The sequence below is a fragment of the Melanostigma gelatinosum genome (genome assembly GCF_949748355.1).
Source record: "Melanostigma gelatinosum genome assembly, chromosome: 15".
NCBI lineage: Eukaryota > Metazoa > Chordata > Actinopteri > Perciformes > Zoarcidae > Melanostigma > Melanostigma gelatinosum.
This window is the reverse complement of record NC_136648.1, coordinates 21,251,816-21,272,081: the sequence shown is the minus strand read 5'-3', so window position 1 is coordinate 21,272,081 and position 20,266 is coordinate 21,251,816. Positions and strand designations below refer to the sequence as shown.

The window sequence follows — 20,266 nt, the reverse complement described above, 5'->3', positions numbered from 1 at the left end:
AGCCGATAAATGAAGTAATCTGCGCGAGGTCAGAATTCTTCACATGGAATTCAACTCAAGATTCATCCCATTCAGTACCTCTCACAAGCTCGCCAGGTCAGCAGCCGTCAAGGGTGAAGTTTTGCTCTGATTCGCCTCCAGAATCAATTTCATTTTTTTTAAAACTGTCTGTCAGCAATCAACGTGGGAGAGAAACAGTTTGTTTCTATGTAATTATTTTAGAAGATGTTGAGTCATGTCTATAAATTTCATGGCAGCACACCGCGTCTCTTGTGACTGAGATATTTGTTAGAGTGGAGTTAGGTGCGCTTTCTGTTCTCCTGGCCAGCAGGGCCACCCACATAAAGCATTCCTCTCGCCATGACAGTAACCAGCAGGGTTCCTCAAACTGTTTTCACTGGGCTCGGTACCACAGGTTCTGCTGCTTCAGGTGGTTAACAGGGGAGACTGGCAGGAAAGATGGGATTGACAGGAAAAGATTGGACAGATAAAGAGTGGATGGCAGCTCTTAAACCAAGAGAAATATTGTTATGCGCCTCAGTCTAAAGTGATCCAAAGGCTCAAAGGTATTTTCAGATACCCATATCTGCACCAACACTTGTGTTTTAATGAGCTTATGACTTGTTCAAGGATTCATGAACCTGGTTTTGAGCCAGTCTCCCTCCTTTACGACATGTGAGAAAGTGGGTTGAGGAGTGAGAGCAGACGGGGATGTGAGTATGTGAAAATGGATCACCCATGTGTACTTGGCAAACAACTTTTTAATCACAGTCCATTTGACACTGCCAAAGGCAAAATTTGTTTCTTGACATCCGCGATTGAGGTGAGGCCAAACGTGGAATAAGGTTCAAGAGAGCAATATAACTGATTTCTTTCTGGACAGGAGGAGAATTCCTGTGTATCGCAACTTAGGGTCTTGTGTTTGTTGCTCTGGCCATCATTTTGGTTCACTTTGTATGCAGCAAACCTCTGAGACCTGGGAGCACACCGACAATGCAACAATGAAGGCCGAAAGAGCAACAGCTATGAGCGGCCAGGCGAAGGCCAGTATTGAAGTAGGAGGCTGGTCTGTAAACGTTGATGGATGTTTAAAATGAATCGGGTTGGGTTTTTTTATTTGACTGTTTGCCTTTGAAGTCTTGTCAACTTCAGATGAATGCTGTTCAATGACGCCATCCTCACAAAAGACACAATGGCATTATTCATAAGATTGTTTGACTTTACTTTATGTTTTCATCACAAGCAACCTCCTGCAGCAATGTCATGAATAATGACTGTTGTCCCTCAGAAGTAAAGACGTTATATTGACAAAAAAACTCTTTGAGAAGAGGTGGATGTGGCTCTCTCATCTCCCGCCAACAGTCCATGTTGGTTTTTCTTTTCAACATAATCAAGATCTTTCCTTAACCTTGAGGCCTTTACACACGGGGGATATTTATTAAATTATTTTCTTTGTGCTATTAATTTGCACATCAATATATGTTTTTCAAACTATGGCATTCTCAAAAAGCGACGTAAATTGTTTTGGTTGATTTTTGGACACATTAAACACGCACACTTATTGTACAACAACACGGAAGCTCCATGGCTTGAACCAAGACGGCAATCTTTATTCCTGCTTTGCTTTCAAGATCTCTTACCTCATACCTTTCAAAAGAAAAGCCCTAGACATTTAAACTGGCTTAGGTTATATACGATGACCTCAGGCACTGCAATAAACCTTTTTTTGAAAAAGTTTTGCGACTGTCGCAAATTCGCATCCCTGCCGGTGTGAATATAATTTTGATGCGAAATATCAGCAGCCGACTATTCCGCATCTTTATTTAGTTTAATTGTCACACCCCTGGTGTATTAAGGTCTTTAGTTAAGTTGCCTTAATGGGACAGTGTGTACGAGTTGGTGACCTCTAGAGGTGCGGTTGCAGATTGCAACCAACTGAAGAGATCTTCACTCCCTTTCTAAGACTGCGCTAACATGAGCCACCGAGTGCAAAGCCATCCTTGTCTAACTTTGCTACTTAGGGAACAATGAAAGTCCGTCGAAGGCTTTCCTTGCCACAGGTTTGCACTCTGAGGCTCACATCATACCTAGCGTTAGCACTTCTATGCTACACCAGCTACTGAAGGTATGCTGAATGTCTACACATGCTGCTTTTGCTTTTTAACGATTGTAGCAGTGAATAGAGACCTACCAGCCTCTACAGGAACGTTATCCTCTGTTTCCATCACCAGGTGATGTGGTGGTTCACAGATCACACTGTGATCTGTAGACTTTAGCTTCTAGCTTTATCTTTTCAACCGGAATCAGTTTGACATCCTGGATATATCCTTTCAAACGCATATTGTAGATCCTTCTCTCTGCTTCTCTCTTTCCCAAAATGTTGATGATATTTATGCAGGGAGTCCCGTTAGTGACAGTGTGGGCTCCATGGTAACTTATCTCTGTTAGCTTGATGGAGCAGCAGCAGGGGATTAGCAACGGGTCATTTTACAAGAGAGGAGATGTAACTTTGACTTTCCATAACCATCACAGGTCTGTGTAATAGAACATGCGTCAGTTTGATCATGAATGTATTTATATAGCCATATTATAGTAAGTTGTTGTGACTTTGCAGCCAAACAGCCACTGTGGTTCCGAAGTAGCAGCGAGGTGGACCCCATGCTAACTCAAAATCTCAAGATGGCAGCTTCTGTACCCGGGTATTTTGGCTTTACTTTTACACAGTGGGAGGAAGTGGAGACGTGTCATCCATTTTATATCTACAGTCTAATAACAGACAACCAGCTTTGTCATCTAAATTGGGAGAATATTGAGTTCAATATATGGTAAATGGTAAATGGACTGTAGGCCTACTTGTATAGCGCTTTTCTAGTCTTTCCAAGGGGCTACCATGCCATCTGCCCATCAGGACTAACTAACATTCACACACTGCAGGAACAGCTACGGGAGCAGTTTGGGGTTAAGTGCCTTGCCCAAGGACACATCGACATGCGACTAGCGGAGCCAGTAGTACAGCCGGCTCTCTGGTTAAAGTCCTGGTCAAAAAGCACTACGTGCTCTGCTCCAGTGGTCATGAGGTGACTTCAAAGAAATGGGCAGCCAGGAAATAGGCATAGGACATTGTTTAACCCCTTTCTGTCCCGTGTTTATCTTGCCCTCTACTGCAGCTGAAAGGGAAAGTAATAAGAAATAAAGCTCCATGCTGTTTTCTCCTGTTTTTCCAGCCACAAACAATACTGAGTTATTTCCATGAATGGTTAAAAAAAAGAGAGGACATCAATTGAAAGTTACAATTGGAAGTTTGCCCCATGAAGGCCTGCAGCATCAGGCAGTTATTGTAAACACGACGAGTGCAAAATACAGTAGTTGCTACGTTCACAAATCCAAACTGAGTGTCCCTAAATGGTCTGTACTTTTCTAGTCTTCTGACCACTCAAAAAGCTTTCACATTACATGTCATCATTCCCCCATTCACACCCATTCATACACTGATGGCCCATCAGGACGAACTAACATTCATACAACATAGGCACAGCTACGGACCAAGGACACATCGACATGGACGAGTTCCAGGGATTGAACGGCCGATTCCCTAATTGACACTGTGGCCTTTTTATACGCCTCCTAACACGCCGGACAGACATTCCGTAACCGGATTCGCAATTAATATGCTGAGTTATCACGAAGCCTCACAATGTCACTTTTCAGTTACATCCCTGAGCGCTGTTTATGTCTTTCACTCGCATGTCAGTCTCCTCGCCGGGTAAACACCGGTCTCTCTCCCTGACAGCTGCTGCACACCTTTCTTTCTTCCCGGAGCTCGCTCCCCCCGTGACTCCGTGGCCCTCCGCCTGCTGTTTACCAGCCGGTGACACGGAGGCCGGGGTTACGACGGGGTAGACGCAGGTGACCACCTCAGAGCTTTCATCACTCACACGAAGACATATTTTAAAATTAAAAATTAAAAAAGGCACAGGCGAGGCTGTTGTCGAGAGAAGGCACATGTGACCGCCTCGGGGAGTCCGTCAATTCACACACATGTTGTGTAAACGGACAGGATCTGCTTGTGTAGCAGAGGGGTCGCAGATGACCACCTCAGAGCACCCATCACTTCACACACACACACACACACAAATAGACTTGGATTTTCCAAGCAGAGGTTTGTTTCCCCTCACAGTGAAACACACATATCAGTGGCCAAATGCCATTTTTTGACGTCAACAGTGCCAGCTGGGAAAACACAGCTAGCTGCATGTATCACCACGAGCCTAGGGCAGCGGGTAAAAGAAGCCCTGAAGAGGAGGTGATGAAGGAGGAGGAGGTCGAAGGGTTGCCTCTCTCTCTCTCTCTCTCTCTCTCTCTCGCTCTCTGTCTCTCTCCGTGAGAGTCTCAGGCCTATACAAGTGTTATCCCTTATTCAGCATGTAGTGGTGAACCCTCCATCCCTTTTACTGAAGTCTAATAAAGTCTACTAAATGTCCTGCAGTCAACATTTAACAGTGCAGAAGTATTAGCAGGTAACAGTTATATTGTGACAAAGTCATATTGAAATTGTTGGATTGTAATTTCTGATGCATGTGAGCAGCAGTTGGATCTTGTAGCTCAAATAATAAGCAGTGGACTAAAGAGATGCAGTATTTCCCCGTATAAGGTATAAAACAGCCGAGCAGGGCGCTTGAGTGAATGTGCTGTTTATTCTCCACCATTGTGTTCAGACCCTCCTGGTTAAGAGAGCTTGACATCTCTGTCTGGATGGCGTCAATCAACACTTGTGAAACCCCGCAGTGCCGTGTATACAGACTGTGGATGCCTTGCGGCCGTCGTTGGTGTGTTGTTGCTGACGAAGTTTAATAATGTGCCTGGTATGTTCGTTTTCACATGCATAGTCGGGCATGTGCACGGTTAGCTGGATACCAGCTATGGAAAGGGATCACGCTGTTGCCTGAGTTGATTCTTAAGACGGCGCGACTCTCAGCCCGGTCGCCAGGAAAAAATGTTGGATGATGTAATGTTGTACTGCAAACCACATGTTGAATGGCAACGTTTTTGCATCGGTCAGAGCGCATTATGTGGCACATTGCGCGACCGTTATTCAAAGTATGATGATTATAACATGCGAGAAATAAGCAAAGGGCAGGGGGCAAACAATACGCGGCCCCACCAATGGTGTCGCACTTTTCCACGAATGCACAAGAGGCTATAACATGCAGAGACATGTTGCCATGCACCAACGCTTATTACGTTGTTACGCTTATTACGTTGTTACGCTTATTACATTGTTACGCTTATTACGGTGTTACGCTTATTACGTTGTTACGCTTATTACGTTGTTACGCTTATTACGTTGTTACGCTTATTACGTTGTTACGCTTATTACGTTGTTACGATTGTTATGTTATTATTTTAAGACAAACCGAGGATCTTTGTTCCAAAGTAGTCAAGTAGTTTTGCTGCATGAACCCAACCAATCGCTTAACCCTATGGCATTGTGCGTTTCTGCAAGTGTGATACGACACTGATATGAGAGGTATTCATGAAACGTGTTTTTGGCTCTTAAACGTCGTCATGTTCCAGAGAATGACAACTTTTTTTCTGGCCACTGGATGGCGTCTCTCCAGTGCATCTGTTGCCAGGAAGGAGGTACTGCCTTTGAGGCAAAAGATCTCGAGGAACAAAAATCTCACTCGCACAGTTAATGCCATCCATTAAATGAGATCATAACATGACTGGCTGTCATGGTGTGCCCCATGCACCTGCGTTTATGCACTAAATAATGTATTATTATATTTAATTTCACTTCTTTTACATGCTTTTTGCCTTTTAGATCATGCTGAATGTTTGAAAAAAAGTTTTCCCAAATTCCCTTTTTTTAATCATGTTGCACATGTAAACTGAAAATTGTGGGGTTTTCTAAAGGTTTTGATACCTATTTAATGTGTGTGATGGTGTGTATTGTTTTAATAACCTTGTAAATGACAAACAAAGCGGTGGGGGAGGTAGATCTAGATGTGACAGAACACTTTTTGAAGCTAAAGTCTGGTGTGGAAGGTAGATTGTAAGTTGCCCTTCAACATGAACATGACACTGAAACACCTGTGTGTATCATCGTGACACCGAACACATTCTTTTTTTGCCCCTAAAGTAAATTAAGTTCTCTGAGTGCTATTTTATTTATTTATTTTTATTTCTCTCTTGGCAAAACATCCCCGGTCATATTTTGCTGTTTGCAAAAAAAACATGTGAAATATAGATTTATTAACATCAAAATACAATCATCTTTTCTTCCTGTGAAACCAAATATGGCGTGTGCTTATACCAACTTCAGCCAATAACATCACTTCATCCATCCATTAATCAACCTGCAACTTGTAGGGACCAGGAAAGTATGTGTTGGGCCACAGTCCTCTCCAGCTGTTTCGCTCTGTGTTCTAATCCCGCCCACTTTTTGGCAGTCCAATCAAATGCGACGGATTTAATTGAAATCAATCTTGTAATTGTGCACAGCTCAAATATTTTGTTTCACTAGGGAACACATAGAGAAGATAAAGACGCTCCGACTTCCATTTCACTGGGATAAAAATCTGCACTAGTCAGCTAGAAAGCTGTAAAACAGCAGCTAATCTTTGTACTTTCACGGACAGGCCCTACAAGTACATACTGTATTCAAAAGTTTATTTCGTGGTCGAGGAAAGTATCTGTTTTATATTTTGGTAAGATGTCTGTTTACACAGCGGTCAGCCTGTACTTTGTTCAGCAGAGCTGCCCTGATCTTACCTCAAAGTACCTCAAAAATGTTTAAATTCACGAAATCCATGTTGACGTTTGCTCAACCTTATGGTTTTGTAAGTAGGTGTTTGATAAGTTGTCAAGTTTAAATAACTTGATTTGTACAACAGTAAGCAAAGTGAAGTTACTCTTGATGGGAAATTGAAAAAAGACAATCAAGAAAATAGCAGATTAGAAATAATTTTTCAGGACAAAAACCTTTTTTACAACTAAACTACTGTTCGTTACATTTCAAGCGGTCTCATCTCAGACTGTACATGAATCACTTTGGGGTGAAATCTTCGGGTGAGTCATGACTTCTCAACAAGGATGTGTCTTTCTCTCTCTGCCGCAGAGACCCTTTTGAGCTTTGTGGACGACATCCTATCTGGGGCCAGGTCTCCATGCGTGATGTTAGGGGACATCCCCAACCTCCTGTCCTCGTCCATCAGCATGATCATCCGCTGCCTGGAGCCTGACACCACATACATGTAAGTCCCTCTTGTATTCAAAGAAGCTTCCGCACATGTCAGATGTGTTTAGGTTGAAGAAAAAGCAAATCTTTGCCTCACTTTATTTGCACAAATTTGACTAAAGTGTTCCAATTCTATACAATATTCCAAGCAAGTTATGAGTACGTATTGTGTTTGTGCCGGAATTAAGTATACTCACATTTTCACTATGCAGACTAAAAACACTTTTTGAGTGTGACATTGCTGAAAAGTATCGTCCCACAATGCATTGCACAAAGAAAAAAAAAGGTAATTGTTCTAATGTGGTGAGACAGCTCCAGAAAAGACCATTGAGAACCAACAAGAAATCAGCTCTGGAAATCATCTTTCTCTCTGTGACGTCAGCGTTTGTTTGCTGTTTGTTTTTTTGTTTTTAGCCAGCTATCATGAAACAAACTCTACGCCAAGCTAGGCTAACGTTAGCAACCTCACTTAGCAAGCTGTCTTGACAAACGGAGACAAAATGGACATTGATCTTCTAATGTCCCTCTGGGTGAGATAAATGAGTGCCTCCGCTACTCCTTTAAGCATCTCAACCACGTTCAGATCATGTACACTTTAAACCAAACGCACAGTGCCTTTGATGTGCATAGACTGTATTAACAGAGAAGATGTAGTCTCCAGGGCAGGAAAAAGATTTTTCTCATAGACTTACATTTGAAAAGAGATCTGTAACTTAGTCTGTAACTAAGTGTGTGTATGTATATATATATATATATATATATATATATATATATATATATTACATGTGTATATATATATATATATATATACATGTAATATATATATATATATATACATGTAATATATATGTGTATATATATATATATATACATGTAATATATATGTATATATATATATTACATGTATATATATATATATATATTACATGTATATATGTGATTACATTACATGTATATCTGGCAGTCAAACCTTTTGGGCTTCATGAGCCACTGAGCAACTCTCTGGAAAGAAAGAGGCCCCGCCTCCAGTACTGTATGTATAGTAGTCGATGACACTTCTCTCTTGATTTATTACCTCAGCAAACATTGTAAACATGAGTTGATGGTCTCAACCTCTAGTTTCAAGTCTTCTTCAATACAGCACGATGTTCATGTAGTAGTGTATGGTCCATTTAGAGTCAAATAGACCATAAAGCAGAGTATGCTTTAGGGCGGGGCTACTGTGATTGGGTTGGGGAAATTCAAAGTCCTTGTGATTGACAGGTTGCTACCACTGCGACCTGTCAATCAGGATAGAGGCGTAGCTATACATATATCTCCCCAGCTCCACCCTCTCGTCCAAATATCAACAAGATGGCGACAATGCCAAATTTTAAAAACGGTAGTCCACAACCCAACGGGTGACATCATGATGGCTATGCCCACTTGTTATGTACAGTCTATGGGCGTAGTGTACCATCTCGGCTCATTTGTGTCAACCCAATCTATTAAGTCTAGTTTAATCCTCCAATGCAGAACCTGAAAGAACCTGACTTATTCTCTGTAATTTGATATGCTTGGGTGTGTGTTTGCTTGAAGCCAAACAAGGCCAGTGTGTTAAATACAGGCCAAGTCAGAGGTTCAATATATTTTCATCATGTAGTCCTCACGTACTAACCACTACATGTGTGTGATGTGACGCGTACTGACCGAGGTAATTCAGGGTTAGCTCAGAGCTAGGCACTAGTGTAAGGGTCACAGCTAAGGTGAGTTTCTGGTCTAGTATTAGCAAGTACAATTTAAATCAGGAGAGTCTGAAATCAATGTGTAGTCCCCTCAAAGATATTCCATACAATTATAGGACAATAACAAATCCAAACTGGATCACATCCAAATGTGTTGTGTCTGTGTATGTAACCACAGCAGATCTCTCGTACACATGCTGACACTTATCTCACAGACGGGCTGCCAGGAGGGAAGCCGCGCACACTCTGTCCAGAGGAAACGAGGCAGATTAAGGTGGAGAGGGAAAGAAAGAATGGAGGAGCGGAGGCAAAGATCGGGGCAGAGGAAGGAAAGAAGAGGGGAGCGAGTGAGAGAAAAAGATCAAGAATGGGAAAAATCCATTTGCATGTATGTGGGCTGAGCGAGCAGCGACGCATGCCCTTTTAATGCCGGCAGCAGCGGGGCTCCCGCTCTCTCCATCCTGCCTGGCTGCTCATTCATCTCTCCCAGCATCGTCTCCTCCTTTGGGGCTCTGCTCGCTCACTATATTTTCTGTTCGGACTGAGCAGAGCCCTTACAAGGCTTTTGATTGATGCTTTGTAAGGGGGGGGGGGATGTATTGTGTTGGGGAGAAGTGCGGCGTGCACATGCTGTTATGTAAGCAGAACACAGAAAACATACTCCGCAACAGTTAAGACCATTTGGAGAGGTTTCAAGTGTGTTGCTCTGGAGATATCAAGTATCTCTATTCAGTGGAGTGTGCCAATCTCTAAGATGGACGCGTACTTCTAACTGCAATCTGAGAAAGATATCTCCGTTTATCTCCATGCCGATGATAGAAATGTGATGCATCTTCAGCCACCGTTGGCAAATCGTTGGTGCTGCAGGTGGATGCAGTTTGCGGTTTTCTCACTAGGTGGAGATATTCATTCAGTGAAGTGACAAGTTATCAGCCCTGTGAAGGAAGAGCTTGTTGCCAGTCTGGCACGAGTGCTAGTCCTGCATTGGTAATGCAAGCTTTCAGTTTGAAAAATAATTAACAACTGCATGAAATGATGATATGATGCCGGTACAGCAGATTCATCGAAGTCCAATTGCTGGGGGGGGGGGGGGGATCTGTACGACCGTAGAGTTAACATGTATCACAAACATCCGTTTCCATGTGTGTTCACACGTGTCTAGGTTCCGGCTGTGGGCGGTAGACAACACCGGGCGCCGTTCCAGTCCAAGTGAGGTCACCATCAAAACGCCGTGTCCAACCGTGGATGACGTCAAAGCACAAGGTGAGGAGAGAGACGTGTGCTAAAGTCAAGAGAGGTGAAGCATCTTCCAGGTGATCGCAGGTGGCTCAGGGAAGACTTTCACTGTTCCAACAGTGGAGGTTTAACGTCTGCATTTTGCCGCATTCGTGTGAATTTGACTATTGGATTTGTGGACTACAGTCAGTCAGAGATGAAATTGGGGAGATGATGTTTCTCAATTTTCTAGAAACAAAATATAAGCGTAGCTAACTCAAAGGACAGACGTTGGTTCTTTCTGTCTGCAGTTATCTTTCAAGACCTCACAAAACAGATGTTGAAGATGAGTTGATAGAGCGAGTCATAAAGTCACAGCTTCCCCCTCTGGAATAGGACTGTTTATGGACACTGTAAAACACAAGTCCATGAGGATATTGACCAAGAAAAATGTAATTGTTATTCCATATGGTCGAAAAAAATTAAAGAAGATTGAAAGTCAAAACCTTGTATGAACCAGAGTGAGATTTATAGCAAAGATGTGATTGCGGATCCTGCCGTTGCAGAGGAAAGTGCTCCAACCAGTGAAGGGTGATGCTGCTGGTTCTACTGAATGGAAACACGTGAATGGTGTGAAATACAATATGTCCCCTCTGTGGCTCTGTTTTTGAACAGATTTCTGTTGTTTGTTAACCAGGACAGGTGGATGAGTTCAATACCTCATGAAATAAAAACATCATATCCCATGTGAAGAAAAAACACTTTGGTTTTTGATGGATCTGCTAAGAATGATTCATTTCAATTGTATTGTTGTAAATATCTGGATATGCATGTAGAAGCACATCTGTCTTATTAATCTAAAATGCAAAGTGGGACTGCAGTATAAAGAGATGAAGGAGAGAGCTTCACATTGCCACGAAAGGAGACAACCTACATTTGGCCCATTGATTGTGCTGAATCGTTAAATCCAGCGCCCTGTGTTTATGTGATGCTCACCTGAGCGTCGCTGGGTTGTGGACTGTGCGTCATACACAAGAAGACTTTTGAAGACGTCACCTTGGGCTTCATGAAATTTGGAACAGCGTTTTTTACGAACATTTTATGGACCATATGATTGTCAGATGAATCAATCGTTGTTTTTAGCTGCAGCCCTTTCGTAGCACGAACCAACCGCCATTAGTGGCCGCCTTGATACTCTGTGAAGTTGTCTAGTGTTGACCCCATGGCCTTGTTTGCTCTTCCAGAAATAGCCGACAAGATCTACAACCTGTTCAATGGTTACACCAGTGGGAAGGAGCAGCAGACGGCCTACAACACTCTGATGGACCTGGGGGCCCCCGCGCTCCACCGCGTGCTCTACCACTACAACCAGCGCTACGAGAGCTTCGGGGAATTCACCTGGAGGTGTGAGGATGAGCTGGGACCCAGGTAGGGCTGTCACCTTATCAGAGTTCCACGACGTCATGATCTCGGCCAAAGGAATTAACGACAACAATATTATCATGAGATATATATATATATATATATGTATGTATGTATGTATATACATATAATATGGAAGAATGGAAAGAAAGTCAAATTCTTTTGTGCAAATTATATGAAAAATACGAGTGTCGGGAGGTGGAGAGAGATTCTGTCACCATAACTGTATATATGAAATTATTTATAGTGTATATTTCTAGTATTATTAACATAAACTCAATATTTCATTTTTTAAATATCAGTTATCTGTAATAAATTGCGACCTGACCCAGGCCCAGTTATCATTTGACCCACATTAATTCTAGATTTGTCTGTCTTAGAATAAACTGATTTTAAAGCAAGGGCAAAGAACAAAAGATTTCCCAATTTTCGATGATGGAAAAGGTATTGATTGACACATTATAAGCAGCATTTTGCATTGATACTGCAGTAGATAAGGAAGGGAAATGACGGAAATGGGGAAATACGTTGACAAGACCAAACGCTTGGAGTTGTGTTTGTATTTCAGAAGGGTCCTGATATGTAATCTCTAATGTCATGTTTTCCTTCCAGTCAATCAGAAGGGCCCAACGACATGGCTGGTGCTGACTCAGAACAGTAGCTCTGCCCCCTTGTACCACTCTAACAGTGTGTGGGCTGTAATCAGTCTCTGCAGTGTGTGTGCATGTGTGTCTACTCCATTTATGAGTTGCCCTCCCACCATGAAAGTGCAATCTGTCGAACTGAACTCGCAAGATTGCAGAAAAGTGGCAACTACACAAAAGAGTCTGGCTGGGTTCAGTGTGAACACCACTTTACAGAGCAATTTCAGCACATGGAGCGCTCAGAAATGAAATAGCCATTCTTATTCCTCTGTGCCATTGACCTCCATCATTGTCCAAGAACTACTGAAAACACAATGGATACATATTCCTTCACTGCAAACACAGACACAGAATAGTGAAGCCGATGCTTCATGTGTTAAAGCTTCATGTGGACATCAGGGGGCGACTCCTCTGGTTGTATAGAAGTCTATGAGAAAATGACTCTACTTCTCTCTTGATTTATTACCTCAGTAAACATTGTAAACATGAGTTTATGGTCTCAGTCTCTAGTTTCAAGTCTTCTTCAATACAGCATGATGTTCATTTAGTACATTATGGTCCATTTAGAGTCAAATAGACCATAAAGCAGAGGATGCTTTAGGGCGGGGCTGCACAGTGATTGACAGGTCTCCACCACATCGTTGTCCAGTCTGGGAGTTGTCTGTGTTTTTGTCTTATCTTAACACAGTGTGTTTTCAGTTCATGAAGGTTACTTGTAACAATTTGGTTGCCTAAAAATGTCTTCTTCAGCGTTGGGTTTAACTTTGCTCCACCCTCTCGCTTCACTTCTGATTGCAAAAAAAACCCAAAATGGCAACAGCCAAAACCTAAGATGGCAAAGTCCAAAATACTGAACTGGATGCTTTAAAAAAGCAGTCCACAAGCCGATGGGTGACGTTAAGGTGGCTCTGTCCACTTCTTATGTCCCACTTATGGCCTGACTGCATGTGTGTGACATGAATGTTGCTGTTCTAATGAGCTTCATGTTTAGGCTGTTTTAGCTTTCTTTGCCCACCAACGACAGCAACCCACCGACAGCGCTGCATTAAGCTGTTAGTAGCTCTTCTCTCAGACACAAGCAATTTGGGTGAGTCACATGAGTAACGACTTTTAACTCTAGTCTGCCGGTAGCCATGTGGACGTCAGTCGGTGAAGTTAACGTCAACCACGCACTTTTAGTAAACCTAACTACGTGGTGTTGTTGCTGAACCTTACTTGATTGATTGTTGCTCATTAAACTACATCACCTTCGTTCTTACTTTGGCCACTAGAGGTTGCCGCCTAACAATAAATGTAAATATGAGTTGTAATAAGCTGCTTACACAGACGACCTATCGGACGTTTTCTTGGTGAGGACGCTCTGCTTTGTTTTTCAGGACAGTGCCACTTACGCTCTGAACACCCTCTACGACTTAAAGTAGTACAACTAAGCTAGAGTTCATTGTGTTCTCCGCTTGTGTACAACTTAAACCCGCAATTCTACTTTTTGAATAACAAGTAAGACATCTTAACAGGGGGCAGCCCTTCTTCTTAAAAACCACACGCTAAACAACCCCCACCAAAATAACACAGTTCTGCAGTATTAAGCCAAAGCATTTCTTTCTCAATAAAAACCTACATTTCCAAACTCACCCTCCAGTGGCGCACACAGACCCACCTCCATGGGACCGGGACTTGTTTTGATTCTCAAAGGTGGCCAGATGTTCTCCTCCCATCTTCCAAAGCACTGTCTTTGATTATCGGCCGTCGTGTCTGTGAAGTACAGTTACTAAACCTCTGTGGCATCACCAGGGCCATTTAGTAACACGCGACCCCCCCTCCGCCCCCAAACTACGGATAAGTACCTGTAATGTAAAATTGTAGCTTAATGTTTCATAAACAGAGCCATGTGTCCGGTCTGTGGTTCATGCTCTCACTTTGACAGGTGAAACTGATTAAGTCTCTGTTTCCCTCTCCGTCTGTGGGCTCCCCCGCCCTCAACCGAAGCGTGTTGTTAATGGGCTCCATGCTGGAAAGAGTTGATGTAATTGAGGGAGTTGCAGCTGAAGTGTTTTTTTCACTGAGAGAGGGAGGACTGATCCATGTGAATCAAGGGCACCTCAGACCTGGAAGAGGAGAGGAGAGAAGCGCATTCGAGGTGAGGGAAGGACGCATAAACGTGTTTCGTTTGGCCGAGTCATCAAATGAACGGTAGACTCCTGCGGTGTTCGGTGTGAGGGGAGACTCTGAGGACTGACGCGGCGCTGGATGCTGTCTATCGTTACCGAGCCAGCGGCCGCACGGCAAACCAAAAATAATGCCATATTGGAATTTCTAGAAAACTTAATATCAAGATTCAGCACAAGAATTAGAAAAGTCACGTGCTGAATATCATTATTATTATCATCAGACCAGTACCTCAGAATTACCTTCTTTGGTGGTGATGTCACAGACCTGTGACATCACCAGTTGACCAATCAGCTGGTACACCTGATGTTTCCTTCTATTTGAAAGAAATAAATCAACTTAGTTAGGTTCAGAAAACGATCATGGTTTGTGTTAAAAGCGTATTGTTACGTAGCTTAGGTCACGTATGTGTGTAAGTTAAGCATGTAACCTATGTGACGTAGCTTTAGTGAGTTATATTAGCTTACGTATGTATGTAAGTTACCTTATTGACTTGTTTATTCCTCCTGAGACGGAGCCCTATGTTTGTTTGACTCATCCATCCAGTCCGACCTCGTCACACGGACTCTGTCCTTCTTTATACTACTTCACCTGATTTCCTCCTTTGCTCCTGTCTTGATTATTATGGCCACTAGAGGGCTTCAACTTACGACAAACTTAAATATGTTTCGTAATAACCACTTGGCACAGACGACCTATGTGCCGTTGTGTTGGGGAGGACTGTCTGTATTTAGTCGCTCTTGTTTCTTGACGCCTCTACCTGCTCCTGACAAACGTCTCAAAGGGAAGCTTGAAACGGTAAACATGCCAGTTGGCGAAACTTTACACGGAATAGATAAAACGGGAATCCACTCGTAGAAAAACAACTCCACAGCGCTACTAGAGGCCAGAAACTCCACTGGGAACCTTTGGATAATATCTACCACAGCAAAATCTGCCCAGAGACGAGACAGTCCTTGTTCCCCATAACAGACTTATAACATTAAGTCCCCTTTGTTTGTGGTTTTCTCTGAAATCACCATTTGTTTCTCCTGAGAAAGAATACACCTCTGCCACACAAACAATCTGTGGTACCGCAGTAAACAGAGCAGACAGACACACACACACACACCACAGACTGTGGATGTACAGACACACAGTTTCATCTTCCCAAATCAGCTCAATGCTTTTAAGAAGGGAATTCCTCAGTTTCCTCGTCTCAAACAACCACGGCTGAATCAGATTTCCATTAGCGAGTTGAAGTACGGATAAGAAGAGATGTGCTCGGCCCCGACTCAATGTAAACTCCGATCAGCCAAGTCAGCAACATCTGGAGACAAACATATGAACAAATGTGGCTTCATCTTTCTTGTGGTGGCGGATGTTCAGATGGGCTGTTTTTAGAAACTTATTGAATCTCACTGACGAGACCCCTTGGCATCCCGCGGAGGACACTTCTGTCATCTCTTTTCATGCAGCGTGACGTTCTAACTGGAACCATAAAGTCATTGTGAGGCTGTCTCTCCGAGGCTTGACCCTGTCATCGCCGGGCTGTTGACTCATGAGCACAGAGATGTTTTGGCTGGGCCCCGGCCGCCTCGGCCCCAACATGGGCCTTGGTTCCACTCCGTGCCCTTTGATGGACTGAAAAATCTGTGATTTTCTTTCTGTTTTTACACGACAGTCTCTAATCAGAGGACCGCTTGCGATAATAAGTATTGTTATGGTTGGAATTTCTCTCAGGAAATCATAATCATAATCACAGCAGACTGTTTACTTTGCTCTCTGTGTGTTTGTGTCCTTCTGTCAACTATTAAAACAAGAGGTCAGAGTGGAAGTGCTGCTTGTTTTCTGTCATACTGAACAGTGAACAGAAACATGTACTGGTAGATATATTTACAAACTGTGATATAAATTCACAGTAAACATAACATCCAATTATCAATATTAGTATGGATTTTTATGAATTGACATAACAATTCAAAGTATAAAGATCCAAGGTGCTGCTTTGTCTGGTTCCAGTCAAATGTATTATATATACAGTGTACATATAATAATCTTTTCCTAAACCTAACTAACTTGTTTCCTGAGGTTTATTTTGGAAAGACGATGCATGTAATGAGAGGACATCGACACGTGTTGGTAACTTTATGTAGGATATCATACCAACCATTGTCTAAGGATAGACTATATTCACATCATTGCTTTAAATCATATTTTATTGGGAAAGCTCTTTTGATGCCGGATTGCTCATTCCTTTTTTTTTTGCCTTTCTGTGCACTATTTCAAAGTTATTGTTTGAATCATTATAACTTTATTGTGAAGGGTGTGTTTGTTTTATTGTCGTGCATTTTGTTAAGCACTTTGTAACCTTGTTCAGATATGTGCTGTATAATTGAAGTTGTCATTATTATTAATAGTAGCCACAGTAGAGTGATGACAGGAAAGTCTACTCTTAGCCTGGGATCTGTGTCAGTATGTCTGATAGGATGCATCCACATGGTGTGTGTGTGTGTGTGTGCGCGTGTGTGTGCGCGTGTGTGAGCATGTCTGTACATATGCAGTGCGTTGTTTATTGTCTACATGCATGCTTGCACGTGCACAGTCATAAGTTTAGGGGGAAGAATCTTTTAAAGGCACTCTCGAGACCATTTTCCACTCCCGTACACACACTAGGATGTAAATGGTAACAACCGTTGCTATTTGGAACCTGTGACACATTCCCTGCTCTCCTAAAAAAAAAAAGAAGAAAACCTAACAAACCACTTTTTTTTTCCTTTTTTTGAAAGTAAATAAACACCCCGATTTTCACCAAAACCTGTGGCAAAATGTTGGGAACATAAAGAGGTTTCATAAAAATGTTATGAATGACAGTACGGCAGCACAGACACAAGAAGAAGAGAAGACTGCCATCTTTGACTCTTTCTGCAGTTTCTAGAGCAGAAGGCATGACCGAGGACGTAGAGGTCGCTGTTAGGCCTCAGTCCATGCGCATTAGCAAAGGGGAAGCCCTCCTGCTGCATATGAATGCATATGATTCAAAGTGCACTCCGATTCCAGAAACAGCTCAATAACTCTGTATCTCTCCATGTGAAACGGTTTGCAAATAAGAGACAAATGCCAAAAAGGCCTATTTGAAAATTGTTTGCTCATTTTGGCGTGCAGTAATAACATGAACACATCGAAATGTGGCGATGTGCTGTCAGACTCCGAGTCGGTATGAGACAGGAGATGAAGCCACGGACCACACGGTGTCTGTGTTGGTACAGTCGGTCAGTGCCAACTTTAAGCTGAAAAACACCAGAGAATTTCAGCTCATCGTCAAAATGAAATATAAAAAAAGACTTGTAGGTCATCATTTGAATGGATGTTTGACAAGAGGATATGTGTTCGCCACAGAGACCGGAGTTACAAATAAAACAAACATATTTACTTTCTGCTGATGGTTGGTTTTAGATCACGATTTGTATCCTGAGAGTGGACCATGTGCCACTTTATTGAACTAGAAAGTCCACCAGACTAGGTAACTTCTTTCACCACCATCCCGGAACAGTCCCCAAAAACAACTTTAAGCACCCTCAAGAGAATGTAAACCTCCAAAATCAAACATGTATTACTCGACTTTGCTGTTACTATCTGTAGTTGTAATAAAAAGACCATTAACATGTTAAAAGATACAGGATAATCAGGGTTGATTTAAAGACAAGAGTTCTGCTTCTCATTGTTTCATTTTTTGTTTTTGTAAAGCACTTTGTAATCAATACACATACGCTTTTTGTACCTCAGCAGTGCACTTTAGTACAGAACAGGAGTAAATGTATGTTTAATTTCATCTCTGACAAGTATGTTTACCTCCAAATAGTACATGTATTTATTGTAGACTTGTGTTGTAGAGAATATCAGGGTCTTTGGTTAAGACAGCGATCTCACCTCAAGGTCCATGTAGCAGCTCTTCTGGAGCTTTTCATCATACCACATGGTCCTCATTAGCAGATGTTTTTTACACCTTTGTCATGATAATGTAAATGATTTTAGACCACTTTAATGCCTGACACCGTCGGTTTCCCAACATTGGATACAACAGTTGAGAAAACAATCACACCACATGGTCCATTGAGCAGCTTTTCTTGAGCTTTAGGTCGTATATCATGAACTTCATAGGCTTCTGCTGATGAAGGTCAAGAGCTTTGAACCAAAGTTATTTCATCTTTCTTATCATCAGTCATTTTGAAATCACCCTTGACAATCGCCACTTCATCAACTCCATTACGTCCCCCCTGCCATTTTCTCCCCTGTCGGTGTCATCTCTGTTTTCGTCATTCCCACCTCCCCATCATCATTTGCATGCCCATCATCATCATCATCATCATCGCATCCACCTCAGGACTACCAGGTGAGTGCCCACTGATGATTCGCAGAACATTGTATTATTTGTGAATTCCCTGTGTTTGGTTTCAAAATGGTTTGCTCTCTCCGGCCCATTTTGCACTCCAAACTAATTTAAGTTGATGTGTTCGGGAGGGAAACCAAACAGCTGCAGGGCAGCGCGCTCTGTGAAGTCATCTGCTGAAAGTGGTCCGCATGTGAAAAGGAAATCTAGAGAATTAGAGCGACGGAGAGGTAAAAACACTTAGCTCTTTGTTCATCAGTAGGAGCCTTTAATTCCCTCTAACTTGTGCGCATCAGTCATCAGTTTAGCAGAATGTGCCGAGGCTCTGGTGACTCCGGTGGCTTGGCAGAACGAGGACGCCGGGCTGTAGAAGTGCTGGTTTGGCTGAGGAATGAGGAGAAAGTGTGTGTGGAATGAATGAAATCTTCTCCCGCTGCCATTTTCTGACTGCAGACACTTGCCAGGATTTCACGTACAGGGCCAAACAGGCTGCATCAGGCTTAATGATTATTTATTGCGCTCGGTGTCCCTATGTATTTATGTGAACTCGGTGCATCATGTTACTAATGGAGGTGATATTTCAGCTGGCCTGGTTTGGCCCAAAGGACAAGTTCATGCATTTCATATTTCCTCCGCTGTACGGCTGTCCATTGGCCTGTTTTCCTCCACAGGACCAGCTCTTTTTGGGTCAGTGGTGGAATGAGTCAGTAACAGTGCACCCTACCCTGAGAGCTCCTCCGGGGAAGCAGTGGTAGATGGGTAGGTTTTAGTTTTCTGTCACGCAGTGATGTCATTCTAAAACAGTAGACAGTCCAATGTCCAGTAGGAGTAGAACAGACCATTCACATCAATGTAGCAGGATGTTCAGAGCGGTGGACATTTTTATGTGAGCAGCAGACATTGCGACCGTTGTAGCTGGATAATGATAATGAGCAGCGGAGTAGTAACGTTACGAAGTGTAGAGAGCCAGAGAGAGTAGAATTTCATAACTTAATGTTTCATCGACGAGCGATGCCTGTCGCGGTGTAGCAAAGCACATTGTTATTGCCACATGAGTCTTGTTCGGCTCATTTTCTGTGTAGCTGTATAGCATTAAAGCATGGTGGAATTAGCAAGCTTGCTAGCTAACTAGCAGATAGCTGGCTAATGAGCTAGCTTGCACATGAGGCACAATTTCAACGTGCCTGTGTAGCATTACATGAGGCACAATTTGCACATGAGGCACAATTTCAACGTGCCTGTGTAGCATTACAGAATGATGGAATTAGCAAGCTCGCTAGCCAGCTAACTAGCAGACAGCTGGCTAGTTAGCTAGCTTGCTATTTACGCCATGCTTTCATTCTACACTGGTTACAGAAAATGAGCCGAACAGCAGGCTGGTGGTCAGCGGCTGTGTTGGGTCTTGCGGTCCCTCCTGCTATGGAATGCTGGAGAATTCTGTTAAAAAATACATTATGGCGGTACATCTGCGCACCAGCAAACAAAA

The 20,266-nt window shown here is 42.7% G+C and overlaps 1 protein-coding gene across 1 annotated transcript in view; it reads left to right on the top strand.

The window, feature by feature from the left end:
- The window catches only part of astn1 (astrotactin 1), a gene marked incomplete at its 5' end in the record, with an annotated part of 390,125 nt that overhangs the window by 366,499 nt on the left and 3,360 nt on the right, over positions 1–20,266 (top strand). The window contains 3 exons of the mRNA XM_079284766.1: positions 7,121–7,256; positions 10,127–10,227; positions 11,424–11,607. Of these exons, the coding sequence (XP_079140892.1) occupies positions 7,121–7,256; positions 10,127–10,227; positions 11,424–11,607 (421 nt within the window). The remainder of the gene's footprint in view (positions 1–7,120; positions 7,257–10,126; positions 10,228–11,423; positions 11,608–20,266) is intronic.